Here is an 11,628-nt window from a genome sequence, read left to right on the forward strand (position 1 = left end):
TGGTGGAGGGCTGTTTAGGGTATCCTACTGCCGTACTAAAACGCGGCGAATCTGCACACCCCATGCTAATGGGCGTCCTGCCACTGTACTAAAAAGCGGCAAATCTGCACACCAGGCTAATGGGCGTCCTGCCACTGTACTAAAAAGCGGCGAATATGCATACCCGCCTCGCTTATGAGTATCCACCGCTGCAAACAAATGAGCAAGTAGAAAAAAATCCCTGGCTCTCTGTACCTTCTACTGTACATCTCGATCGAGTCTGGAAGGATGCGCGACCTCGAACGATGTAACAGGATGTCAACAGAGACACTGCATATATGTTGACGACGCCCGATTTGTGTGACCTTTCGTTGACCTTTTTCCTCACCGGTTGCGGCATCTATCCACACTCCACGTTTCCCTATCCGTTTGTCTGGCAACAATGGAGTCGGGCATGCTACCAGCCCTTGCTCTTGGACGCGACTGGCCGGAGTGCCATGGAACTATTGTGAGATGCCCGGTGTCCTCCCAAGAATGGCTACTCACGTTACATGGCTTCCTAGACTTCAAAGCCCCTCTTTCGTGGCGATTCGAGCGTAGCATGGAAACTAGTCAGTGTACCAGCTGGCGAGATTCGCCTCCAGTGGCTTGAGGAAGATTGGCATGCGCGAATCTGCGTTGTCAGGCAATGCGATGACGATACGTTCGAAGTCGCTATTGAACCATCCTATCTCTCCGAGCTCAAAGAATGTCAATTGCTGATGAACGCTGACTACGATCCTACGCAGCCATCAGAGTCAGAAAAAAAAGTTCTTGGCATCTGGGAAGCGAAGAGGAAAGCTCGTGAACGTTGGCTTCAACAGGTTATGCAGGTGATTTACTCCAAGCATTCCTGGGAGGTCCAGCAAGTGTACCGTGATCTTACCCGATCGAGAGGCTGGCAGAGAGAGCTTGACAGATATATTTTGATCCATGATATATCGGTAAGGCCCACTCTCTGAACTCTTCAGGGAGTTATCTTACAAGGCTTTTAGGAATCTCCTCCTCCCGTCCAGCGAAAGTTAGCACAATATCTTGTGTTTTTGTTTCTTAATCTCGAAGCAAACCACAACTCTGAGAATGCCCAAACTATTCTCACCAGCACCCACGATGAGCTGCTTAACGGCCTCGAATCGGGACTACGTATCCTAGTTGCTCCAGTGTCACGGAAAAGGCCAGGGCGCGACGAGTCTCAGATCACTTCGCTTTTCCGGGTTCTTTTGGAGCTATCCGGCGGCAAATTGAACCTCTTACAGCACAATTTTGCTGGAGAATACACGGCAAACGAAAACAGTGACCTCTACGCTTCGATTTTCGGAATTGCAAGAACCAATGACTTCGGAGAGTTTGATGGTGTGGAAATGTGCAGAACGATTACGAAATCCCCCGTATTCTCTGGAGAAGAAATGAGTGTCCAAATTTTGGAAGACTGGAGTACGAAAATGAAGGATTCTCTCCGTGTTGGCTATTGTCACGGGTATCTGGTAGGATATCTCATCGGCCGGCTCTACCTATGCTGACGGATTCAGAACCTTCCACTGCAAGTCATACGGAGCCTCGGCGTGGGCCAGGTGAACATGTTCCGTACTTACCTGTAAATCTCCATTCCAACTGCGTAATGTACAACAATAACATCAAGCAGAGCCTATACGTACAACCAATTTCCTTCTCTGAGAAGGCCTGAAAATAACCTGTCGCTACTTCTTACTTGGAACGCAACGGTATCTTCTGGGAGCGAAGAGGATCACAATGGTCCTTTCAGGGTCCTTGAGGAATGGGCACAGTCACAAGATGGTCGGAACGCATACCTACGACTGGCTACGGATTTTCAAGGCTGTCAAAGCTTGGCTCAGCTTGCTTTGATCATGGCTGCTATGCTAACCTACCGAAGACTTTGCCCTGACTTCTCGGACGATTCTGAGCAACCCGTTACAGGCAGCTATGTAGCTGACCTAGACTCTCTTTTAAGGGGAGATCATCTCGGAAATAGTGGAAGAGTCGCCGAACGAATGGTTTTTGCCTTAGCCAGAGAGCTTCGCTTGTCAGGAGAAGGCTTTGAAGATCTCAGAACGTTCCTCGAGACCATACTGGACCGAGAGTGTCCTCCACTGCACGTCTCTGAGGGATTTTGTGATGAATACATACGTTTGAGGATGAACGGCATGCTTCACGACAGCGCAATAACAGAGTTAGCGGGTCTCAGGTTGCCACAACTTAGAAAAAAGGACACCAACATGAACGATGCAACGCACTTACAGGACTTGTCAATCCAGAAGCTCCACATTGAGGATTCTTCAGGTCATTGAACTGTTGAACCTGTCTCCATCCGTACCTACAACTGCAGAAATTCCATGGACCCCTATTCCCTCGTCGCAGCATCTCGCCCAGGAGACAACATCGATCTTCCACCGATACTCCCTCCTGAATGCTACACGCCAATATGAATCACCAACATTCAAAGATGAAAGTTCGGTGAGTCTCCTTGATTAAGAAATTGGGAGAGTGCTCGATGTACCTAGCATGGAGAAATTGGGCGATGGATCCCTACAGATTTGCGTCCTCGAGTCAAGAGTCAGCAGTGTACAACAAAAAAAATCTGCAAGATAGTCCCTGACTCAGACGTCAATGTCAATTACGGTCCTAACGAACCTCCAGCTGAAGACTCAAAGGTCTGGGCCTACGATCAGGCAAAACGGCTGCGTCAACTTTGGTTCGCGGAGTGAGCAATCAGAATAGCCAAAGAGGGCTGACCCGAGGCGGCTGTTTACTATGCTCACCGTTTGGAAGGTAAAGAGCACAGTGACCGCTGAAGTGATGGAGTCGGAGTTGATTGGGTGTTGATTTTCAGACGAATGTAGGAGACAGCAAATCCTTTGCCGACTGCCACAACTATGGGGCTAGCACGACGCTGGAGCATTTCCAGCCGACTGGGTATCTCTTGATCTTGAGTTCATAGTTGTATTCAGGGAAGAGACGAGGGCGTAATCGCGTACGTGTACCGTAGTTTCTGCCGAAGCATGGTTTGTCCAGTGGATCACAGGCCCAACGCTTTTAGGCTGTTCGTAACTGGTCAGTAGACGTATTCACAGGGCATCAGATGACGAGCTCTGGATACTTAAGCCACCCATAAGATCGCCACCAACTTACGACGAGCAATGGATTTAACTACCTTCTTCTTCCTGCTGGTAAATGCCTTAATCCTGTCCTCGCTGTCACTTATCTCTTTCGCTGTCACCTACATCTTTATCTCAATACTGTTCTGGCTCTGCGTCCTATTTTGTTCTCTGATTTGCTCCAGTATATGGAGGGTTATTAGAGACGCATGTCAATATCTTGTTGGCAGCGATTACGCCTGATCTGTAGCGAAAAAAATTCCAGTATATTCACATAGCAAGTCGATTTGCCATTCTGTTGCTAAATGTTTGCCAGGTTTTACGAACTCTCCGTCCAGTCTACACGGTACACCCACCTTCCACGACACTTATACAACCTAGAAACAAAGAGCCTACTCCCTCCTACAGCTCTTTCCGCCCAACCTGTCTCAGAGAACCTACTCGGAGTGTACAAAATGGCTCCGCAACCTGAGGTCAGTAACGCAGATTTATCTCTGTGGGTCAGGAAAAGCCCTAACACGAGCTAATGATCAGTGTATCACAGCCACAATCACCGATCGAAAGGAGACCACTCTCGATATCGCAAACCCCATTTTTCCAGCTACCAATCATGAATCTTTTCAAGGTCCTTACAACGTTTTTTTACACTCCCAAATATCTACTTTCTTGCGATGACACGGAAATCTCGGCCTGTCCCATTTCCGACAAAGACCTCAACTCCATGATCAATGCCTTCACTATAGAGCAACAGAGAGTTCTCTTTGCCCTCCGCTGCCAGTTCAACTCTGTCCCACCTCCTCGAGATTACAATTCACTTGTCAAATTCGTGTTTGGCTATGCGAGTCAGGAAGAAAAAGACAAATGCACGAATGGGATAGCTCAAAGCCTTTGGTACTTACTGAAACCTGAATATAGCGTCGCCACTCTCCTCATAAATCATACCGATGTCGGCATTAAGAAGATGTACGACGTTGAAGAGGAGAACAAGGCCCGGAGAGCTGAGGTGGACAGATTGGTAGCACAAATCGATGATATTATGGTAAGAAATCCGTCGGACTATCTACCGAGGGTCACTAACGTGTCAAGTAGTCCGCATGTCAGCAATCAATTCAAGTTCAAGCCAACAATGACCAAAAGAGTGGGACAGTCTTTTACGCCAGCATGAAACTCTTGAATCGCCAACCTACTTCACAGTCTACTGTCGAGTGGATTGCTTCGGACGGCTACGAGTTCGCTTTGGCATGTTTTAGTGATGATAGGTCCTTGAAGGGTTCACTTGTGAGACACTGGCTGGGTGTCGAGAAATCAGGAGCAGAGTAAGGCTAACCCGGAGCTTATATGAGGTTTCTGATCCTCCCTAGTGTCGACCTATGCATCCGAGAACTGAAGAACGGAAATTCGCAAACAGATATCCGCCTGCGGTTGGCAATTTTTGCCACCATCTGGCACAGGGCTAGAGTCATGAATAGTGTAAGCCTGGATACCACTTCAAGTTGGGTTATGCTAACTAAGATTCAGGATCAGGGACTTGGTCAACCAGCAGCTGACGACATTTTCGGGCTGTGTGAGGACTTTCTGGTACTACACGAGGAGTTCTCTACCATTCCCGAACACCTCCTTCTCCGACTTTATCAATATCACGACTCGTATTCGGCAGGAGCAACAAGAATCACGACGTCCTTCCAGGGATTATGAAACGTTGAAACTGGGAAGGAAGTATGAAAGTTCCATTTGCGGGTCTGAAATCTTCTTATACTTAATCGAGCATAATTCTGATAGATCGAAGCAGGTCAAGACACTATTTTCAGGCTTTGCATATTCGACTCTCTAAAAAAGCCTTTAGAATCAGCAGAAATCCCTGTCACCGAATATTCGCGGGAAGCCGGATGACGATCATAGCTAACTTGCGTGTATCCACAACAAGGGGCTCACATTTTCTAGGGCGATATGTGCCATCACAGCAAGCTCAAAGAAAGAGCACATCAATATCCTAGTGATGGAATTGTTGCAAATCCAGGGCAGCGCCTTTAGGCTCTCTTGCAGGGGAGGAAGTGTTTAGGGGGCTCGATCTTGTTTGACAAGATTGACAGTTGAAGTCATGACTCAAGGCGAAATACCTCGAGAAGAGAACAACTCATCTGGCTTAAATCTACTCTGACAAAGTTGACTCATCATGCAACAAATGTTCTAGTCCCGTCATTGAATCCTCCATATAGGCAGAGTTGAGTCAAACAAACAGATTCGATGTGCTGTCTAATTCGGCGCTGGTGTCGCACTTCCTCTGGATCCTCGCTTTGTTGCTCTTAGAGCTATATCACGATGGCTCTCTCAAGTTGTTGCGGCATAGTAAGGTGAAGCCCCGGAAAACCCCTAGCTGATTGTCGCTAGAGTATGCAATCAAAAAGTTGTCCGTTGACTTTGGCACACTAGTTGGGATTAAGGCTCCGTGGTACTAGGAGACTCGAAAAGGGTGCCAGCAGCGGCTTCAATGCTTCGCGCCAAGTCTGAAGTCGCCAGAAGAGAAATTGAAGATGTTCGAAGGAAGCTTTGGCTAACCCGGGAGATCTCAAACGGCAAGGGCGAAGAAGGGTCTCGTATTGAAGGTATTCTTCTCAGTTGGCTTCGGAACTTGATGAGCAAGCAAGTGAGATAATCTGTCACCCCCAAATTCTGTGAATATTTGACTCTCTTGATAAACCAATGCGGGTCCGGGAAACAACGTCTTGCTACTTACACGTGGATGAGCGAACCTTTGTTTGATCTTGCGGAACGGCTGAGCACCCTAGCACCTCATTCTTTTACTATTGTCTCTTTATTGTCGTCTCTTCGAACCCTCTTTGCTTCGCTCTCATATGGCGTCTCGTAGAGTACGGCGTGATAGCTACTGCGTCTCGCGAGTATCTTTCCGGCGCTCCGTGAGATATTATGATGACGTGCTTTCTTGCATCGTGGGCACACTCAAGGGAAGATGCCTCTCCTAGACGGCATCTCTGAGGAAGATCAGGTGCATCACGGTTGGGCGGCCTGCGTCCTATGCGGAATGTGGCCGTCAAAACACTTCTTATCGCGGCCGAGATTTTAAGTACGCAAAGAAGCAAGACAAGGGATGCAGTCGCCATGAAGCTGAGTCTCAATCTGTAAAAGGCCGGTGACTAAGGTTTAAATCTATCTTGGCCAGGTGGCATTCCGTTTCTGAAATCAAGAAACCGGCAAAGGGATAACCGGTGTGGAGGCCGGGAGACAGGTCCTCCAATGAACGGTGACATTTCAGCCTCAAAGCGACCGGTGTAGGATGGAACGAGTGCCTGTTGGACCCAAGCTCTGTATGACCGTCTCCAAATGATCTGTCTGCGCCCTGTTTTGGCATAGCAGAAAGGACGGCAGATTTCGCGACGAAATTCTTTCGTCCGGTTGCGACCATCCTTGTCAGCCTGACTGCCTGTGGCACCTCGTGCGCCCTACGGATGAGATTTGAACTTACACGGACCTCTCCCCCAATCCCTGGACTTGAGACATTAATGTTTTATCGTTGTCCGTTCACCTTTGGCCAAATCATCCCTTGCGCTCTAACTTATGAGGCTGGAGAGGCAAGATTTACGGCGGTTGATCCTCCCGCTTTTGCTTGATCTTTGTGGGCTTTTCTTGCACGCATCCGTCGAGCTTGCCCTTGAGTACTTCGTCTTGGAGACAGCCATGTATAAGACCTCACTCTATTCTGGTTGCTCTAACTGAATTAAAGGTGAAGTCAAGTGAAGCGTTGTTTGAGAGTCGAATCTAATCTAGACCATCTTCAACAGGCTTTCTCAATGGGAACGGCCAACACTTACGATTTAGGAGCACGAGACCAACTGGGGGTTCGTACGTTTGGCAATACGGGGGAATGTTTAAGACAGTCAAAAGACGACAATATCCAGGATGAATTTAAGGTATCCCATTCCTCGAGCTATTCTGTGGTGATTGCTGATCATACAAGAGTTCGAGTCTGACCTTATTTCTCTGTTATTTCTCGCGACTCTATGCACGCATCCAACAGAGGGAGCACACCTCAGATGTTCGGTCAGACAACGCCATCTCCATCGGACTCCAAGAATTGAAAAAGGCATACATCGAGGCCTTTCCGGATATCTATGCGATTGCTGCCCAGAATGTGGATGGAGCCTCATACATGGACTCACTAGGCCACTTAATAGGCATCGTGGACAACCTAGCAATGGCGTCTCAGGCAATGCTCCACGGGAATTACGACAAAGGGTCAATTTTCTTCTATGACCTTATTGACGAAGCGGAGTCGATTTTTCAAAAAGCAAATCTGACCATCTTAACCCTTTTCGAGCTACGAATGAACGAAGCCCACAGTTCCACACCGAATATCCTGGCTGACCCAGGAGGTCTTCAAGCCTGCCAAACTCAGCTTGTCTATGTGGATGGTGCTCGCCGCTGATGAAAATTGTGATGGCGATGGGATCTACCGTTTAACACCAGTGTCCATCGTGAAGTCGTTAACCGTCGTGGCGAGGGGAGCTTGTCGCTTTGTGTTACATACTCTAAGCCACAGTTGCGATATCTAACCTCATCGCGAAGCTTTCCTATAGAACGGCTCACTTGCTATCTCAAAAGCTCCCCAAGAATCCCGCCTCCGAATTACTCCTTGCCTTCTGACCAAGTAAATAATTGCCTCCGATTGTGCCACTAGCTCTCGTTCACCCCTGTCGCCGTATTCCCATGTCCGCTCAGCAATGGATGGATGCGCAGGCTGCCGGTCTAGGAGCCGACAAAGGCACCTGATTGGCAACGCCGTCGTCCTCGGCAGTGAAGCTCCATAAGGTGTCAAGGTCCGGTAGAACATTGCAGCAGCGAAATTGATTGATTAGCTGCAAATTCTGCGTAATCGATGATGGATTGTTGAGGATATTGCTCAAGGGCGCCAGTACATTGGGCCCGAACCCCGTGAATAAGTCGTCTGCGGCGGCCTGCGCAACCGTGCTGGGACTCACATCTGACGCACACGCGAGAATTTGTAATTGGTCGGGCTCGTCGTTAGCAGCTCTAAGGGCGACTATAAGAAGGTTTAGTTGTATTAGCTTCATGTCGACCCCGTAGTTTTCGATTAAGAAGTAGTAAAATACTGTGAAAATTTGTAGAAAATAGGAAGTACGGAGAGGAATTGCTAATACTAACCTACGAGCTGTAATTGTAAATGGAGCCCTTGCAGAGAAGTCGCGACATCGAGAAAATCATTGACGGTGGTGACATCACTGTTCCACTGATTAATTGCGCCTGCGATGGCGGCCTGGCTTGGGACGCCGTCCGCACAACCGTTGGGTGAGTTGCGCTTTGCGAATCGCAGAGAGGGAGTAGCGGCAGAAGCACCGATGAGGCCAAGAGCCAGGAAAGATAAGATAGCGACAATCTTCATCGGGTATTGTACAATCGATATTGAGTAAGATTACTCGTCAACCTATTACGTAAACATGGAAGTTGTTGTACTGTAGAAGCAATAATGGAAGCGAGAAGAATCAAAGGTCTTATACATTGAAACTTCTTATAATGCTATCTCAGTCCCTTTTACAGCGCTTAACCGAATCAGAATTTGATGTACTGGGCGCAGGCTTTCACACATGGATTTGCCGATATTTGAGGGACTAAAATGGGACCCATTTGGGACCAAAAATGGACCCGTTTAGGACCCAAAAAACACCCTAAGGCTGCCCGAAAGGGAGGCACACTGCCCATAACCAGCGTGACAAGGTCGAATATGGGCAGTGGCAAAGATCATGCTTGACGCGTGATGGCTCCATGAAATGGCCATCCCTTGATACTGTTTGCGATCGTGCCTCAACCCAAAGCTGCCACATAGTTGCGTCCCTCAATAACTGGCTCTTTCATCTCGCGAAAAGTCGCCTCAACTTCCTCGACAGGGGGCCTCCATGGTCCAATGTCGCCAAAGGTTTCCAAACGCTTTTTCGACATTTCTCTTTCCTCAACACATGTCCTCGTATTGTTGAAGAATATCTTGCCTCGGCCAGTTTCTTTCCAGTTCCATCCGGGTTTCACATTCCACATCTTGTCGAAAACTTGTTCCTCTAGAGAGGTTCTTTGCGGGGGAGTCCGTCGCACTGGGAAGCTAAACGGCTGTCGAGCTTGTTCTTGCCGGGCACCCATTCTCCCCTTTCCTTTCCTTTTCTGGTGGCGCCATCCTGCAGTACATGAGTAGATAAACGAAAAAGGAGGGCGTCTCGATTTACATACCTCTCCAAATCAACGACAGCAGTCGACAGAGGGGAAGTTTATTGATAATTTCCATAAATTTTACGAATAGATTCTCTGCCGTCGACACGCTGCACTTACTTCAGAGGCTGAATAGAGCCAGCACAGGCACAGGCGCACTTCTTTATGTTTGCGAACGAGCATTCGGGCCCAACTTTCGTCCCAAAATGGCTCTCAGAACCCTTTTGGGCACCAATAAACTATTCGGCTATGGACGAATTGATTCCCGCCGACCAGATCCTTTCCACTGGGTCTGCCTGACAAGAAATCGAGTATATGCGTATCTGTCACGAACCTACCTTGACGAACTTACCTTTCCCTCCAGTCCTCCACCCGATTCAAGTGGGAGGACAGGTAGCAGACGATTCGGACGCGAGGCTGGGAAGATAGGAGACTTCCGGCTACAGCCGTATTACACACGTGATGAAAAGGGGAAGCCATAAGAAGCTTCTCCCACCCGAAACGGGTGGGAACTGGCTCTTCTTCTTTCTCAGGCGTTGAGTCGTCATCAATATGACGTACGCTAGATACAAACAATCCCAGTTACTACAGTCCTCAGTGCCATTGTGCCAATTTGCGGCGACGGTCCTGATAGTATCCGCCAATGCCTGCCTGCTCTAGTCTTCTTCATTAAGACACCTCCGTCTTGAGCACTCTATGAGCAGCTACAGTATAGCCAATACAATGCTCCTCTCTACACCAATTTCTCCACCCCTTTGTTTAAATAGTCCTTTCCGGAGTAGATCATTCCCTCCGGCTCTTGATAAGCTCTGTCGCTATTGCGTATTTTCTTTGCGACTTCTCTTTCTTCCTGGACTAAAGCGAAGCATGGACAGCAGAGTGAACCGCAAAAATCGAAACAAATATTGCCTGGCAGTCCAAACCTCTTCCTGAGGTCATGACGACTCGCGCTTTGGATACACGACGAGAAACCACACCAGGCAAGAAAAGCCCAAGCGCAGCACTCAAGGAGACATTAGTTAAATATTCCGGCAAAAGGAAGACGTTCTCACCTCGCGATTGAACCAGGTGAAATCTGAGAGTCGTCGGTTCCGAAGACGGGCTTGAGTTTTACCATAGAGGAAGCAGGGCAGAAGCCATCCAAGTACACCTAAGCCCTCCGTTAAAATCAACTAGTTCATTCACAACACTGATTATCTGGCCATACATGTTTCATCGACGAAAGAAGAGCCGAAGAAAGGATGCTCCCACTCCGACATCGTTGCACATCTCCTAGAGGAAATTGGTCGATTGTTGGCTCAAGCCTTTAAAGGCAACACACAGAGATAAGTGGCAATGAAACAAACTCTGAGAAATTCGGGACTCTGCCACGTTGGTACAGTATTAAGGAGGATTATGCTCGAGATGTGCTGGCATTCTCCTAGGCAAGAGAGGGGCCTATTGAAGCCCCTTTTGCGTCCCAGGGGAGATTTGAGGAGCCCAAAAGGGAGCTCACATCTGCTGGCATGGAATTCTCTGAATGGATTCTTTTTGACGTGTCATTTGGGTGTCGAATCCCCTCCCAATCCCATGATAGTCTCTTTGGTGGTGATGCTATAGGGAGTATACTTGTTCCCAATGCAGTTCCCTTTTGTCGTTCCGTGGCGAAATTTTACCTTGAACCTCACACCCACGAGTCAGAATTCGCAGTTGAATACTTACCGGTTTGATCAAGATGTCCGTCCCGAATTGCCTCAGGTATCTCGTGGGCTTCCTACTCATCGTACTACGTCATCAAACCAGCTCTCTTGCGTCGTCGACAAATACCAATTTTCAACAGGATACCTGCGTCTCAGTTCCTCAAGGAGCTGACAACCCTTCAAGGAGCTCTGTTGCAAGTCCTGCACCAGAGAAAACAGGAGGTCTAACAGGGGGTAAAAGAGGTCTGGCCTATAACGATGCGTCCCTCACGTACCTCTTCGCGAACCAGTCCTCCGTGAGCTGGGGTTATAACTGGGCTCCATTCGCCAACGGCTCCCTTCCCTCTAACCTTGAATTTATCCCGACGCTCTGGGGTCTCGGTGAAGACGCGACGTCTTCGTGGTTTACACAGGCCTCCTCCGCCATCAGCTATGGATCAAAACATCTCTTCTCCTTCAATGAACCCGATATCGCAACACAAGCAAATCTCAATGCATCCGAAGCGGCCGATGGGTTCATACAGTATATGAATCCTTTCCATGACCAAGCCGAGCTGGTCACTCCGTCAGTGACGAATGGACTCGGCGAC

At 48.4% G+C, this 11,628-nt stretch overlaps 1 protein-coding gene across 1 annotated transcript; it reads right to left on the reverse strand.

Annotated features, from left to right (window-relative positions):
* Positions 1-7,494: 7,494 nt before the first annotated feature.
* Positions 7,495-8,608, reverse strand: PV06_05398 (uncharacterized protein). The gene is made up of 2 exons (XM_016406396.1): positions 8,310-8,608; positions 7,495-8,187 (listed from the first exon to the last, which is right to left on the reverse strand). Exons 1-2 carry the CDS (start codon positions 8,545-8,547, stop codon positions 7,862-7,864), a joined length of 564 nt encoding a protein of 187 aa, XP_016264602.1. The 5' UTR covers positions 8,548-8,608; the 3' UTR covers positions 7,495-7,861.
* Between the last annotated feature and the right edge of the window lie 3,020 nt (positions 8,609-11,628).

This window comes from Exophiala oligosperma (genome assembly GCF_000835515.1).
Source record: "Exophiala oligosperma strain CBS 72588 unplaced genomic scaffold supercont1.4, whole genome shotgun sequence".
Taxonomy (NCBI): domain Eukaryota; kingdom Fungi; phylum Ascomycota; class Eurotiomycetes; order Chaetothyriales; family Herpotrichiellaceae; genus Exophiala; species Exophiala oligosperma.

Excerpts from the sequence above, each read along its gene's own strand:
- PV06_05398 (XM_016406396.1), bottom strand. The coding sequence starts at position 8,547 with ATGAAGATTGTCGCTATCTTATCTTTCCTGGCTCTTGGCCTCATCGGT. Across the intron at positions 8,188-8,309 it reads TTTACAATTACAGCTCGTAG|TCGCCCTTAGAGCTGCTAAC; the intron begins GTTAGTATTAGC and ends ACCTTCTTATAG.